The 17,272-nt window shown below is 34.9% G+C and overlaps 3 protein-coding genes across 3 annotated transcripts; 2 read left to right on the top strand and 1 right to left on the bottom strand.

Annotated features, from left to right (window-relative positions):
• The first annotated feature begins 3,438 nt into the window (after positions 1 to 3,438).
• On the top strand, positions 3,439 to 6,871 carry LOC120633508 (glycine-rich cell wall structural protein-like). Its single transcript, XM_039903726.1, has 2 exons — positions 3,439 to 3,450; positions 6,543 to 6,871. Exon 2 carries the CDS (start codon positions 6,575 to 6,577, stop codon positions 6,869 to 6,871), a length of 297 nt encoding a protein of 98 aa, XP_039759660.1. The 5' UTR covers positions 3,439 to 3,450; positions 6,543 to 6,574.
• A 2,667-nt stretch (positions 6,872 to 9,538) lies between these two features.
• Positions 9,539 to 11,981, top strand: LOC120633234. Its single transcript, XM_039903389.1, has 4 exons — positions 9,539 to 10,047; positions 10,781 to 10,816; positions 10,895 to 11,021; positions 11,721 to 11,981. Exons 1-4 carry the CDS (start codon positions 9,601 to 9,603, stop codon positions 11,828 to 11,830), a joined length of 720 nt encoding a protein of 239 aa, XP_039759323.1. The 5' UTR covers positions 9,539 to 9,600; the 3' UTR covers positions 11,831 to 11,981.
• A 3,123-nt stretch (positions 11,982 to 15,104) lies between these two features.
• Positions 15,105 to 16,987, bottom strand: LOC120633166. The gene is made up of 4 exons (XM_039903296.1): positions 16,739 to 16,987; positions 16,463 to 16,651; positions 15,607 to 15,702; positions 15,105 to 15,364 (listed from the first exon to the last, which is right to left on the bottom strand). Exons 1-4 carry the CDS (start codon positions 16,808 to 16,810, stop codon positions 15,215 to 15,217), a joined length of 507 nt encoding a protein of 168 aa, XP_039759230.1. The 5' UTR covers positions 16,811 to 16,987; the 3' UTR covers positions 15,105 to 15,214.
• Positions 16,988 to 17,272: the final 285 nt, after the last annotated feature.

Raw genomic sequence — 17,272 nt, 5'->3', positions numbered from 1 at the left:
CGCTAAAGTCGCGATTGCCAGACGGTCGCAGATTCGAATACTGTGGGTAACGAAAATTTTTTTCGTTTTAAAATTAAATCCCTACTAATATTATAAATGTGAATGTAAGTTTGTTTGTTACGCTTTCACGCAAAAACTACTAAACCGATCATCACGAAACTTTGTACACTTATTCCCGAAGGTATTAGATGTAATATAGGATGCTTTTTATCAAGAAATTAAGCTCAGTTCTCTCGGGAGAGGGGACGAAAGTATTTGACGATTTTACACCAGGCTTAGCTATCCTAAATACATAAAGAGCTGCCAAATTTATGAGTCTTTCGAAAAACAAAAACAAAAGCTGACAAAGTCGAGGGCAACAGCTAGTAAAATCATAAAGCACAAGTTTGGCAATCACAGCCAGAGATCCTACAGAAAATGTTACTTTAACGGGTCCAAACACAAGGCCGTCGGGTTGCACTTGTATGTACATATATACATATACTTGTATGTACATATATCTAAATCGCGCTCTTCAGGTCTTAACTAACACTCGCATAAGTCTTGCATGAGTTTCTTTCTATACTGTTTAAATATCTTTATCATCAGCCACCTATTAACGTCCCACGGCTGGACTTAGCCATCGCTTCTCATGAGAGGCAGTTTAAGAGCATAGACCCACCACGCTGCTCCAATGATTATTATGACAAGCAAGTGATAATACCCATGACACAAGTTAGGTTGACACCTATATAACAATTCTTGGCGTGACCCGGGCTTCGAACACAGGACCTTGTGGTCGTCGTTGGTGGTGCTAAACACTAGACCAACAAGGCAGTTTACATATCTTACCGATAACATACTGCGCGCTTAACTTGTGCAAGCGATATGCAAACACCTAATTAGCATAAGTTACTTACTGCAGCATTCAACTTGCACGAGCTTCGGTTACGCCACGTTACGATGCAAAAAATTGTAGCAATCGTGTATGTGTGTGAATGTTGGGAGCTACTTGCCTTCTGTGCTGCATGACAGCACAGAAGGCAAGTAGCTCCCAATGCAATCGAGTCCATAACGACCGATCGCAGCCATCGATTGCATAGCGGCTAGTACTTTTTTATATCAATGGATGCGATATGCATGAAATTTATCTGAAAGTTCTCACTGTTAACAGATATACTCGTATATGTAAATACTAAATATCTTATCAAAAATAATCAAGCAGAAAAATATCGATTATAATAATAAACATGACGTCATCTACGAATCCATACATTACTGATCGTTTAAAAATCAATTTAGTAGCCACCGATTATTAATGATAGATGTATGTTGACTTATAAATAAGCACAGACCCTGATGATCACACATTATCCTAAAATATTTTTGAATATATTGCACTTGCTTGCATGTGTTACCAGTAACTACAGTATAATTTTTAATACGGTGCAAAAGTTCATTGAACCCAAAAGATAAGTCCGATGTCCAAATAAGTAACAACATTATGAAGGCAAGAAATATAGGTTATTTATTTTGAAATTTATCAGCTAGGCTCTGCATTTATTTATAGCCTATTTTGTATTTTGTTCCATATTTGGTAAGGGACGATGAGGACTAACCTGTTAGGGTACATATCAGTTATTTTATACGCCGCCCATAACGCTGATTGGTTGACGCGGCATGCATCGTACCGCAAAATCTAAATCGTTTGGCGGCATGTCTTTGTCGGCGGTGGTAACTATCCTCTCACTAGACCAGACCAGAAATATTTCATAAATTATAGAGAAAATTCCCACATTGATCCTGCTGGGAATCGAACCCGAGACTTCCACTCATGTGACCACAGCGTTCATCACTGCGTCAGTGAGGTCGCCAATGTCCACGTAAGAGGGCACGTAAATCTGTTCAGATAATAGTATAATATTGTAAAAGTAATAAGTTGTATGTGATGAATTACCTAAATCCAATTTTTTTTCTAGGCGGACTACATTCTTCTGCTCATATTTCTAGTTTTGGCGTATGCTTTGGCAATGCCAGAAACCAAAATAGGTGAAAGATCAATAATTAGTTTCAACGAACGTGGTTGTAGTTGGGGGGACCTCGCTGGTCTATGGGGTTGATACCTTAAGGAAACAGATGGTAAAAATGGTATTTTTACGTCCCTAAATTTTTTTCTTCAATACAGGGATCGAACGCTGTAGTTGTACCTCGCCAACATACTATATTAAGAAAATCATTAAATCATTTTAACATCACATGTAAATTTGTGTAAGTAATAATAAACATTATACTAACGTAAATAAATAAAATAATCTTTTAAAGATTGTACTAATAAATGGTCCACTGTTCATAGTAAGACAGTAAGAGGTATTTTTATGTGACGCGACCTGTACAACCTTTCACTAAAATTTCTTCGTCCACACGTCCTTGAACTACCTACGTTAAAAATCTTAAACTGGGAGAAAGTAGAAAGGGCATTCCTTCATCCCGAATCATACAGATGTCATAGGATTTTTGTTAGTACTGTTCTCAATTTGTATCGAATAGCACGTAAGAGTGCAGTGACTGTGCAGTGACATCATGAATGTAAGTTCACAACTTTAACTTTGAATATCTTTACTATTATTATGTGCTGTGTATTATTGTGTAATAATATGTGCTTTTTTGCTTGTCCTTTCTTCACGCCCTAACTAAGCAACATTGTCATAAGGGACGGAGAGTAGAATAAGAATTTTTATCCCAGAAAAAACAAGTGGTTCGCACGGGTTATGGAATGCAGCCGTAATAAACGCAGACGAAAAACACGGGCAACACCTAGTACCTAGTTAATAAACTATTCCAAATTTATTAGTTACCTACTGGCGACTTTGTCCGCGTTAAATCAGTAATGCCTATTCGTATTTTTTTTACAGTATTGTATTTTTTTGACATGTAGACTTATTTTCTAACTTCAAAATCTTAGCAATTTTATACAACATTCCTTCGTTGCCACATTAGATTTAAGAAAAAATATTTCTTGACGGATACCAATAACTTAAAAGGTACCTGTATAACATCGAAAGATAAGAGGTGCGTGCTAAGATCCGGACGCGATCCCCTCAAAAGTCAAGTCCTAATCACTAGCCCTATACCAAATTTTTCCGCAGATTTCAAATACTTTCTCAGATACGTTATCCACAAAGATTTTTTTACAATTTATTGCAACTCTTAGACGCTTCTCTTCAATTGATGTAATAACTAATAACCCATCCTTGTTATAATGTACCCCTATAACTTCTTTACAGATAATTTTGTGTCTAATTGGAATAATAAGTATTATAGAAGGGGTTGTACTTGATCCAGCCTTGTACCTGTCTCCAAGCCCGCCATTAACTACAACGCAGTATAATGACGCCGAGAAAATATGGTTGCAAACTGTACAATCCAGAGTCGAAGAAGATGTGAACAAAGTAACTTTGGCCAAAGAACAGGGTAAGTGACGAATAGTTTACTTAGATAATAGTTTTACGTAAGTATATAAACTGTCCGCAGCTTTAGGTTAGGAGTTTGGCTTCACTTTCGGACGGCCCAGTTCAATCCCGGCACGCACCTATATATAACTTTTCAATGTTATGTGCGTTTTAAGTAGTTAAATAACACTTGCTTTAAATGTGAAGGAAAACATCTTGAGGAAACCTGCATGCCTGAGAGCGCCAATAATGTTCTCAAAGGCGTGTAAAGCCCGACAATCCATACTTGGCCAGCAAGAGGCCCGTGCCCTACTATATGATGATATTATACTTGACCTTGAAGTTTATTATATCTATTCGGATATCATGTAATGGAGGTTTATTCAACTTAATTAAATATTTGTTGCTTTAACGGAGAAGGAAAACATTGTGTGGAAACGTGCATGCCTGAGAGTTCTCCATAATGCCGTCAACGGCATTTATAGTCTACAAATCTGCGTGGCCAACGTTGTGGAATAAAGTCTAAATACTTCTCATTCTGAATTTCAACCCGTGCCCTGTCAAAGTCAAAGTCAAAAATATCTTTATTCAAGTAGGCCCGGCCCATAGGTGGCACTTTTGATGCGTACATAAGAATTACACGGTAGTGAGATGATGGCGATAACCACATTCGTAAACTTAAAACTAAAGATACGAGGGTTCCAAACGCGTCCTGGTCTAAGAAGAAGCCCACAACAAACTTAGCCGGGTGTTTTTTTTTGTTATCACCATCTCACAATGTCATTTTAAATTATTAGAAGAGCAACCTGGTTAGAGCAATAATTTACACCCAAGCTTTTTTATCGTTTACGTAGTCCTTTATACTATAATAGGACTTTTCTATAAGCTTACGTTTAATACAAACTTTGAACTTTCGTTTCGTGGTTCGTTTCTTGGGTCAGGAATGAGTGATGATGATTAACTATTATTATTAAGTTTGTATTTCAATAAGTTTATATTAACTACGTTTTTGACCTGCGCATTAGAAATTTTATAACTTTTTTTTTTGTGTGTACAGCAAAAAACAATCTTTTCAATAAAATTTTCATAAATATTACAATTGACACGAGTTGAGGATTTTGATGGATTATAATTTATACAAGATTGATGAGCTCACGATTTTGATATAAAAAAGGCATTAGTCCTGTTCTTTACACGCGTGTACAATTATCCAAGTGTACCTAACAAATAATAATATATAATCATTTATCCGTTGTATCATAAGAGGGATATATACCTTGCTATTCATATTAATATTATAAATGCGAGAGTCCGTCAGTCTGTTTCTCTGTTTATTAAACAATGCTCAGCTCAACCATGGCAACATCTTGATGAAAGTTGGCAGATTTGTATAGTTTGTATCGTGGAGACAGACATAGGGTCATATTATGTATCGGTATACTCCACACTAGTATACTTAACAATTATTCATTGTAAAGTCAACATCTCCTGAGGATGCTCCGGTTTCGGGGCGGAACGTGCGTATTGCCGAGGATCTGTTTGGTGTGGAGTATACGCATTGAAGTAATTATAAATTACAGATACAGATTCTCCTGCTGTTCGCGAAGTATAGCAAATTAAGCTTAATTTTCATATTATATTATGGATTTCCGCAAAGTAATACCTGCTTCTATCCAATAGACATAAGGTAATTTTAATTCCAGAAAAAATTACCAGTTCCCAGGAGATTTTTAAACATACTAAAAAAAAGGCGTACGTAGTGAAGTTAGTATAAGATTTTAAAAATATATAATCATCATCATTATAATCAACCCTTTACTGGATTGGATTACTACAGGGCACGAGTCTCAGAATGAGAATTGTTTAGGATGTAGTCCACAAAGCTGGCCTAGAGCGGATTAGTCTTGTTTGTAACAATAAAAAACTTTTAGTGATAAGGTCGCCTTTTGATTTTAATTTTTTTTTTAAAGTATATTTTTAATTTCTCCCACTTAATACGCAATCAAGGTGTTTAAATAAATAAATAAATAAAAACATATAAGGACATAATCTTTATTTCAGAATAACACAAGTCAAATAATTGTTTTATAAATATAACCTAAAATAAACTATTTAAAACTAAATAAAATCTAAAACATTTATACCTAATTATATATTTAAATCGTTTTTTAATTGTAATAAAGTTATTACAGGCACTACCACGTTATATAACATAACACATAAAGGTTACAAAAAATACGGAATAGATCACTTATCATATGTACCTAACATGTAGCTTGACTTTTAAGCGGTTATTTAGCTGCAAAACGGCAATGCTAGAATAAATAACCAAACCAACTATTTTAAAACAAATATTCATCAAATAATACGCTTGTATTCGTGAGTTACCTGTGTTATACTTATGGACTACGCTTGTGGGTGTAGGTGCCGATTCTGTTGCACACATATCTCAACTAACTAAATTGACGGATCTAAAAGTAGAAATGTCCTTGCACACTTAATCCCCTAGTTTTCGGGGGTTACAGCGCTATTTAAAACGTCATCATCATCATATCATGTCTAAACCCAATAATATTTCTCGAGTAATGCGAACTTCACAAAGTAGCAAAATAATTAATACAGCGATGATTTTTTCTTCAAACAAATTCAAAGCAACCAAGTCAATATATCAATATATTACACTAAAATATGCAAAATATGTTACGTGAAATTAGGGTTAGGTGGACCGTGGAGAGGGTCAAGCAAAATCTGACGAAATCGCACCAAGGGAGGTGGAGTTTCATCAAAATCATCTCACGTAATGCAATAGTGGATTCCCCCTAATAATTGAGCCGCTCACCTCTCGGCTGATATTTTTGCATCATATCTCCATATTCAACGTTCGTTACTGGTTCTTTGCTTTAATAGTAGGAGCATTTTGGACTACGGATACCGAAGTCATGGATTTGTTTCTCACATGAGCCCAAAGATGGGAATATCTGTTATTAGTCTCCATACAATAATCGCATTTGAGCAGCATCGAGGGTACACTCTCTATTTCTAGCGTCGATGTTTCAAGAAAATATCTGCTCTAGATTCGAAATATTCTTTTAATATCCACAATTATTTTCACAGATGCAAACACGTCGACAGAACCTCCTGAGAGTATGGAACGCGCTGAAACATTTTGGCGTAGCTATCGTCCTACAAGTCTAAAAGGCATTCATATACCTCTAACATTCCATCTCACTGGCGCTTATGGTGGAAATTCTGGTACTGGGGCTCTTTCGAGTGGATATATGAGCATACCCGACGGTTATGGCAATCGGGGCAAAGGTGGTCTTGCTGGCAGTGGTTACAGGGCCTATGGAAGCCACCCTGGTGTGCGAGTTTATGGGAATGACGCAAAACCAGCATGGGGAGGATGGGGAAATGGAAAATGGGGGCATTATGGTAAAGGATAAAGAAACACACAGAAATACATCCTCTACAGTATTTTAGCTTAAGGTTTTAAGATCTGAATCTGGCATTGGTTCAATACGTGTCTTTGTGTTGAAAATACTCTCACCAAAAATCAAATGTATTTAGGTCTTAGGTATAACTACTAATATAAGTACACATATCTCTAAACGAAATAAAAGTGACAGATTTAATAGTAGGGCTATGATCTGTATATTATCATCACTACAATGAGACGCTTTAACAAGCAATTTGCAATGTTTCCTATCCCATGGCGCTAAATAGCATAGGAGAGATAAAAAGAGCATTTATAAATTTCCGCATTGCCGGTATGAGCACTGTAGCTAAAGCCCTGGAAAGGACACGATTGCCAGTGATTCGCATGTTCAAATGTTGTCAGTTCCGAATTTTTATAGCATTTTAAAATTTATTGGAATTTTATTTTAGATTAAAAATAATGAAGAAAAAGAATTGTTATGGTAGGTACAAGTTACAACAAATACAATAAGCAATAAAAGGGCACAGTATTTTACAACAGTAGATTTAAAGTCATAACCTTTAGTCTACAGCTAAATAAACGCCATCAACGCCCATTAAATTTTTGGGGAAAAAAACATACCTAGTCAAAGTTTCCTTTATTCTAATAAGTCTTTAGAAGACACTTTTGATGCGTAGGTACCTTGTAATGAGATGATGATGACAAATTCATTCGTAAACTACGCTGGTTCAAAACGAGGGAAGAAATAGAGGAATTTTGATCGAATAAACAGTTTGGCTGTCCTATAGCTCTACTTGCATAATGTTGGTGCATTGAAAAAGTGAACTTATACCGATAAGTGCTGTTTTGTCGGTAATTATTTTCCGTGAGGACCGGTTTTTATTCGTAAGAACCAGTTTTTTAATCGTCCGGTAGCCTATCTCCAGGTATTTTTACTGAAAAGATGTGTCAATTCTTCTTTATATAACAGTAAGACTTATTTGGCTATTGAAAATTTTCCTTTAGCAAAGTAGAGTAGTGAAATATTTTTGGCTATTTTATTTATTCTGTTTTCACCACATTACCTTACCTTATTAAAATACATACCTTAAGAAGAACATACTTATAAGAATTTACCAACTTTCTTATTTATTTATTTGTTTTTTTTTAATGTAAACATAGCACTAAAGAGTGCTTAAATGTAAAAGTCGCTAATTTACAAGAAAAGTTAAAGAAATAAAGTTTAAATCTAAATGCCGTCTTATCCTTGTATAACTTACCCGTAGGTATTTCTAATTGTGAATTCAAAAAATATTAAATGAAATAAGTTAATCATTAATTTTAATAAATATATTTTATATGTATATGTATCATAATTTTAGTAATATGTCAAAAAGCTTTTAATAAAATGTGAACGTAATATTGGTATACCTAGAACCTGAGTAAAGTCTTAGTTACTTTTATATTATGTACGATTACATCCTCACCTATACATACATACAAGGTCATCATGTGTCACATTTATTATGCAGAGTTAATTTGGATTTAATGACTCATTGAGGGTTTTAACAATATAATATTACTTAATCGACGACTGATGAGCAGGGACAATTTGTATGGGAATTCCATCCATTACTCACATCACTGAGTAGGTATAACATATATCTATTATCTATATGTATCTACCTACTAGCGACTTTATCCGTGTAAAATTTTAAAATACGTAAAATTTTCCCATACAGCCTTTTATCAACACTCGAAAAAAACCGAATATTTTTATTTTAAATTACGCCGATTTTAATGCTCTGATCTTAACATAGGGTTTGGAAGAAGAACATAGTAAATCTTCCAATCCCTATGGGAAGATTTTTGATTTGTGGTCATTAAGCATTTTATACAACTGCCTAGTTAATATAGTGTTTATTCAAATACGGATCAGTTCGATCCTGATCGAATCCTGTTTTTTTTTATTTATTAGGGTTTTCTGTTAAGGAATTCTCAGTACCGACGCTGAGTTACAAAATTAACAGTGTCTACAAGAGCACGTCAAACCGTCGGCCACGGTTAGGCGCTATCGCTAACTTGTGATAATATTGTAACAATACGGATTGGCGGGCACCAACGCGTATTGTTTCAGAACCTTCTATACCCTATCTCCTGTATGAGTGTTCTAATCCAGCAGTCTACATAGCGACTCTTCTTTCGGCCTTGGGTTCGATTCCCACAAATGGAAAATGTTTGTGTGATGACCATGAATGTTTTTCAGTGTTTATATGTCTGTATAAGTATTTATATATATTATTCATAATAATATCCGTCAGTCATCTTAGTACCCATGACACAAGCGACGCTTACTTTGCCATGATGGCTAGATGGCGATGTGTGTATTGTCGTAGTAAGTGTATATTTTATATTTATAAGCATTAGTACTTAAGAAGCAAGTCTTTTAATAAACATATAATTTCTTTTATTTTTGTTGACATAGATAATTACTGGGATAGGTATACCTACCTACTGTACTGCTTTTGCAGGTCAGTCAAGTATCTATAACGATATAACTATTATCTCCTTCTCCTATCGGAAATATACTCACATAATTATACATACCTACTATTGCAATGACTTAATTGCCTAATTAAATCAACTGCAAATCACGCGGTCCTGCCAGTAACCTGTCAGCTATAATAACCACACATCCTGTGCATTACCAATTTAAAAGCACCGCACGGAGCATTCCACAACAATACCATCGGAGTTATGGCGGTGATACTTCTTCTTATGCTACCGGTATTAACATCATGCGCGAGCGATGGGAACATTCATTTGTTGGAAGAGGACGTCGCAGTTGCCCTTAAAACTTGTTACGTGAATGGTGAAGCGAGCGACAATACAAAGCGACAACGCCGAACAAGTGAGAATTATGACGATCCATCCCCACGTATAGACGCTTACACAAAACAAGATGCGAACTTATACGATCACGAACGACGCAACACCAGCAGCTGTTACAATCAGATTCACGTTTTAAATGGGTCTAACGCCGAACGCTCTGATTACTGGGCCGGTGATGGAAAGGAAAGGTTTGTTAACACGAAACCTAGTCCCGCTACTGGAAGTTATTATAATAACCAGGCTAATAACTATACAAATTCTACAAGAGCTAAAAGAAACGAACCGCTGTTAAGAAAAGACGATAATGAAGAGGTAAGCTTTTTATATACTTAGGCCTAAAGATTAGGCCTCGTGTGCAAACACTTAGATGAGACCCGGCTTAAGGCAAGACCAAACCACAGCGACCAACCAACAATGAGGCAGAGAGATAAAATATTCACAGAATGTGTATTTGACGTGTGAAGCAATATTAAAGACATGTATTTGCAATCATCATCTTAATCCATTATTTTTGCATTTAAAAATTATACGGTTCTTTGACTAAAGGTTGAATAAATACTTTGGATTAGATTGATTAAAATCTTATCTAGATCGTAGTCAAGCGCTAAACAGTCATCAATGAAATAAAATCAGATATAAAATGTAACTATTGTTAGGATTTAAATTTAAATAGCATTATAATTTCCACTTCTTTGTTATTTTTTTTAATTTAATCTTATTTTTGAACGAGACGATCGGTTGTCATTCTCCGATTGGTTAACGCCGGTAGACGCATAACGGCGGGAACCAATCAAATTGCTTGGATTCTACCTGGACGCTATGAGTTTTGGCGGGAAATTGGGTTTTCTTCTTGGCGGGTTGGATCGTTCTTTTTAGAGGGTTATGAAGTGAATTGCGAGGTTGAAAAACGATAAGTTCATATTGTCATAGTTTATAAAGTAAATTAATAAAGTGATATTTGTATAGTATGTTTATTTGCATCTTTTCGTGGCCTTTTCGCTATCCTACTACAGTTCTAATAATAATTATTCATCTTTCGTTCCAGTGCCTCAGTCAATGTGTGTTCGCCAATTTACATGTGGTAAGAAAGGTTTTTGCTTCTAAGTAAACACTTCTATTGTTTGAGTTAAAACTATAAGCAATTACGGAAATTCCACAGGTGGACTCAAGGGGTATCCCCCGTGAAGCGGAACTGTGGAACAAGATTCAATCATCGGTGACATCTCAACAGTCTAGAACCTTGTTAAGGGATCAGATTCATGCTTGCTTCCAAGAATTACAATCTGGTAAAGTAACTTTAGGCATACATGTGCATAGATATTTTTTTAATTTTATTTAAAATCATTATATGCACACTAAAACTAATTAAGTAAATAAAAGAAAAATATAAAAGCCAAAATCAGATGCAGATACTAAAGGCGGCCTTATCACTTAACAGCGATCTCTGCAAGGCATCTTTAGTACTAGGAAAACGCGAGATAAACAGACAGAATAACTAAAAAACTGGTGCATAGTTAAAAAACTGACGAAAAACTACATGCTCATACATAAACTGGATTACACAAACAGAGTAATAAAAAAATCATCAAAAAAATATAGTTAAGAATTAACTTTATCTGAAACGGAATCAAACTCAGCACCTCGTGATTCGCGTCACGCTAACCACTAGAATATAAATAAATAAATATACTACGACACACACACATCGCCATCTAGTCCCAAAGATAGCGTAGCTTGTTTAATGGGTACAAAAGGTAAGATAAGAAATGAATATTTTTATGAATAATACACATAAATACATGTCTGGGTGTTTATCTGTATATTAATACAGATAAACACCCAGACACTGAAAAACATTTATGTTCAGCACACAAACATTTTGGCTCATAAAGCTGGGTCGCTGCCCACTGCGCCAATATGTCGTCAGACTATCAATGGGTTAAACGGTAAATTGTAATAACAATGTGAATTGTTAAATATTTCAGAATCTGAAGACAACGGTTGCTATTACTCTAATAAACTGGAAAGATGTTTGATGCTACGATTTGCAGATAGGAATATTAACGGGACCCTGAGTACGTCATCATACCCTTGAGAACAAATCTTAATTGCCGATATTTCCCGCCTCAATAAAATCATCACTCGCTTTAACCGTTAACGTATAAATTAAATATACTTATAGGTGCATATTTCTATGTAAAAAAGCTAATATTGAAATGCAAAACAGAATAAAGTCTGTAATATGATTTGAAATTTTTAAACACTGGAAAATCATCACCCTCAATAATTTGTTTATTACTCACTGCTGCTATGAGTCTGAGCTCTATAGGGATTTGGAGGATTCTACCATAGAGCCTTTGTAGAATCCCCTGAAACTCTATTGAGATGCGCCCCAACTCGCTGCTGCAATACTCATTGGTTCAATCGGGTTTACGATTAGGTAACGATATCAGAATCTTTTTTTACTCAAGACGTTTATCAGGTGTTTCACCGTGGTTTACAAGACACGGAGGGCTAGAAATAGTCACATTCGGACATTCAAAGACAATGTCTGTCCGTCCAGTTAGACTTCGGTAAATGTTGCTTTACCAGCGACAGGGTATGTTTGGGTGACATGTTGGAAAATCTAACGTTCTCACACACTGACCTATAAAAGATAGAGTATTCTCACACCATACGAAAAACTATAGTCTTTACGGTTTTTCCTGTCGTATACAACTGAAAACTGCAATAATACTTCACAGGCTTTCGAGGTACATTTTGTACTTTCTCTGAGATTTATCTGTGAAACCAAAATCTAAAGTTTTTGAGTAAACCACTGCCATAGTTTTTGCTGAAAGAAATTAATATACAGCCCTAACATCACATGCAAAATTAAAATCATGTGACTCATGTCAATTTATTAGGTACGTGTCGCAGAGTTTAGGTACTATGCCCAGGTCGGTCTTTTAACTTCAATAGGGTTGTCATAAGTAAACACTTGGAATGTTTTGAATTCGTTTGTATGGTAAAATAAATATGCTTCTTTTGATTCAGGGTGGTTCCTTATAAAATATACTTATGAATCCTTCGACATTATTTCGTAATTTGGTTACACGTTGTATAAGGTATTGAAAAGTTTTAGAATAGTAGGTAGTTTTTTTCACAAGTACAAAATAACTGGATATCCAGGAAAAGAGAATGGCTGTGGGAAATACAGGACTGGTTTGGTCAAGTCGACATCTTTCAGCTCGTGGGGATACAGCTGTTTCGGCAATGGCTCTATTGCCCAATTGGGCACGGATTTTGTCGCCTGAAATAAATACTTATGGTAAATAATTAAAATTTCATTTAAATTATTCAAAACAGTTCAGCAAACATTATCCTTCTTCGGCATGGGGCCTTAGCCAAGTTATATATCTACATAATTTTCATGTTAAATAAAAAAAATTCAATCTAAAAATGTAGAACCTTTTTAGATTTAAGATAGCCGACTAGCTAGAGCCCTAGTCTAGTTTTTCGATTCATAATGGACAAGGATTGTGCATTTTTAAAATATATATTTTTAATGCATAAACCTACCTTGCTGTCCACGTAGATAATTCACTAGAGCAAATCATTTCCTAAAATAAGCTATAAATCCTACCAAACACTGTTTCACTAGACAATAGATATTTTACCTAGGTTTTGAAAGCTAACCTGGTTTTTATTTTCCCACAAGTTAGTCCTTGACTGCAATCTCACCAGATGCTAAGTGATGGTGCAGTCTAAGATGGTAACGGGCTAACATGTTAGGGGTATGGCAATCGCAGTTACGAGTATTTTATACCCTTAAATAATCGGTCTCTACGTGATGTAGTACCGAACAAAAATAAAGCGCTTGGTGGTAACTAGCCACGACCGAAGCATCCCACTTGACCAGACCATAAAAAACCTGGACCTCTAAGTTGAAACCGCAGCGCAGTTGCGCCAGGAGGTAGTCGGATTTCATTCCAGATTTATACGGGACGGGTTTATTATACTTTAACTTATTAACGATCTCAAATGGTTTTATTGGTCCATTTCGTGGAGAAAGTTGTGCTTAATGACACTCACGGCGCAGGCGGCGTAATAAAATTTAGATGAGTTTAGACAAAAGGCAGGTTTTACCATTCGTATTATAATGCTTTTGGTAGTAATCAAAACCAGTTTTAAAGCTAATAAAAAGTAATAAATTTGTGTTTTTTGTTGCTTGTAAAAACCAATTCGTTTGTACGCAGATAGGTAGGTACAAAGAATTTAACTTTATTCCGCTGTTTTAGGATTGTTTGAAGACAGCTTTTTTTAGTCTGTATAAATAAGAAGATACCTACCTAATCTTGCTTCCTAGGTCTGCACTCCGCATACTAAGAGGTATGTTATAAGTACAAAAACAATTTGCTTATTCAGTAGTAGGTACTTAAACTAATACATTTAGAAGTACCTACTTTTTTTAAGGATTTCATCATTATCATAAATATCCCATTATAGACCCACTATAGGGCACGGGTCTCCCCTCAGAATGAGAAGGGTTTAGGCTATAGTCCATCACGCTGGCAAAGGTTGACTTCATACGCCCCAGAGAACATAATGGCGAATTCTCGGGCATGTAAAGTTTATTATTGCTATGACTTTTTTTTTCTTCCCCTACAAGTTAGCCCTTGACTGCAATCTGACCTGGTGGTAAATGATAATTCAGTCTAAGATGGTAGCGGACTGACCTGTTAGGGTGTATGGTAGTCATATTCAGTTTCTACGCGACATCGCAACTGAACACCAGTGGCGTTCACTTCATATATGCGCAAAAGCACTGCCTACCCAAAAAAATATATCACTGGTATAAGAGGAGGATTTTTGTCGTTTTATGCAATTTTCCGGCTGCATGCATACCCTGGTAAGAAACCAAGTGCACGCCGCTGCTGAACACTAAATCGCTTAGCGGCATGGCTTTGTCGGTAGGGTGGTAACTAGCCACGGCCAAAGCCTCCCACCAGAACAAACCAGAGAAAATTCTGAAATAATAAATTCCCAAATATCCCCTGCCGGGAATCGAACCCGAGACCTCATACTTAAATTCACAGTGCTCACCGTTGCGCCAAGGAGGTCGTCAAAAACAATCATCAAATCATTACTTTTAGTGTCAAATATGTTTTAGAAATAGAAAAAAAACAAATAAAATCAGGAAAGGTACTCCCTACTAATCACTAGGTTAACAAAGCCTTTAGGTATATTTTACTCTGACTTTATTCTTACGGTATAAGTATTAAAAAGACATCATTACTTACACTCATGCTAACATAGGTCACAATTAAATAAAATAGTAACAATACTTTAGTCTTTACTCTGTACATTTGTAAAAATAAAACTGCAAATAAATAAATAAAAAAGTTTATTGTTTTCAATTTCACACACACAGTAATAAAGCAAGTAAATTTATTGGCCCAGGAATGGGCAATAAAGCATGGTTCTTAATTTTAGATGCTTAATGCACCGCTGGAGCTAAAATTGATAAGTTTAATGTATTTAATGTTAATGGAGGCTTGTTTACACATACTTTAGGCTTAGATTGTAAGTGTTTTATCCATCTGCACACATGTACGAGAGATTCCTGCTCCAAAATCGAAAGGCGTTCCTGAAAAAAAATGATTTTTTATATGTAGGCACAATACAGCATCTTTGCTACATTTCCAAAACAGTGCTGTTGACTCGAAGAATCACTATACAAGCATACTCATTAAATCATTGATTTATTCATTCATCCCTAACAATTGTCGCCCAGGATCAAAATCAGAACTAATAATCACCATTAGACAGTTTGTTTAGTGGTATCTACAATGAAGAAAAGGTACAATTTCTCAATTATATTTTACTTACCATCATAGGATAAATTGAATGATATGCTGCAACATCAGCTATCGTCAAATGATTTCCTGTCAAAAATGTATTTTTCTGTAAACCCTTGTTTAATCCCTGGAACAATAAAGAAAATACAGGTAAAAGAATTCTCAAAGAAGTTCTGCCCTCTTTACCACATTGTAAAGAGGGCAGAACTTCTTTGAGAATTTCATTGAAAAAGCATGTCTACTAGAAGGTATCAATTATTGTTTAGTTTCTTGATTTGGTAAAACAACAATTAGTAATAGATGTATTAATAGATATTTATTTTACGTTGGATTTTCTATGCCACTAAAATATTTAAAAATAGTTAAATGAATATTTGTGCCTTTAGTACAAAATCAAACCAATGAAAAGTATTAAGATACCATAATTGGTATTGATTGAAATCCCAATTTTGTTAGGTTCTCGTGGCTCTACTGTGGTCTGATTCTGCTGAGAAGCTATATGTTACCTCAGTGGTAGTTTTCAAAGGCAAAGGCAGTTCTAAAACTGGTTATAAAAGTTTATACCCACAAATGATTTCAGTACTCTGTGCTGATAGTTTTGACAATGCAACTAGTGTGTCCATTTCAGTATGCCTTTACCAATATTCATCCAGATTGGTTTAGCAATGCAAAGATAAGGCTACCAACACAGTCAATATTATTGAAAATACAAATATTAAAAATATTTTTTACCAATACTTAAATTCTTCAATACACAAGACAATGTTGACAAAATTTTTGCAAATATTTATGTGTGTGTGCAGGTAATCTCAGGAACTGCAACTGATAGACACACTTTCGCATTTATAAGGTGTTGGTTTAACTAATGAATGTTCAATCAGAAATACCTGGAGAAATATTAAAGCGAAATTAGTATTAGCATGCGCCTGGTTTGCATACATTGACAAATGTTCCAACCACTGATAACTCAGCAATGTTTGTACTTGACTCATGGAAATACCACTCTTTGTCGCTAGTCGCAATATGATGGAGGCAAAACCTTCAACATTTTCTTTATCTAATACTGTTGTTAAAACCTGTAAGAAATATTTTTATTATTTGGAATTTTGTATTGATTATTATTGATTTTTACGTCATGAAAGAAGTTTTATTTGTACACGTACTTTGTCGGTGTTATAGCATACTGTACCAACAGGTGTATTAAGATATTTACCAACTACTTTAACAACATCCATTATTACTTATTATAAATAATAACAAGTACTGTACCAACTACACGATTTTTATTGCTTTTTATTTACTTTTTAAGGTTAGAAAAATATTGCATCTGCGAAATATAAAATATTTATTTAATGTTGTTTTTTAATTTATCCTCTTTAGAACCAGCAAAGATGATTGACCTTAAAGCCGCCCATTTATTTAACTTTTGACAGCTTGAGTTTGTGAACAAGTGTTAGTGCGTTCCGATCAAAAATCTTACAACCAAATTTAATAAATAAATAAATCAATCAACTTTATTAACGATATTTTACTAAAGCTTAACTTTTTGTAGTTATTAGTTATTATTATGGACTATGTGTGTGAAGCTATGATTTCCTGACCGATATACAATATTAGGCATGCATTAATTTCTTTTGATAAATATTTAAATGTACTATTTTATATCTATTGTAATTTCCGGTATTTTAGACAATAAT

Source organism: Pararge aegeria, chromosome 21, assembly GCF_905163445.1.
Source record: "Pararge aegeria chromosome 21, ilParAegt1.1, whole genome shotgun sequence".
In the NCBI taxonomy this organism is placed as follows: Eukaryota; Metazoa; Arthropoda; class Insecta; order Lepidoptera; family Nymphalidae; genus Pararge; species Pararge aegeria.
The sequence above is the reverse complement of the archived record's forward strand: the minus strand, read 5'-3'. Positions and strand labels throughout refer to the sequence as shown.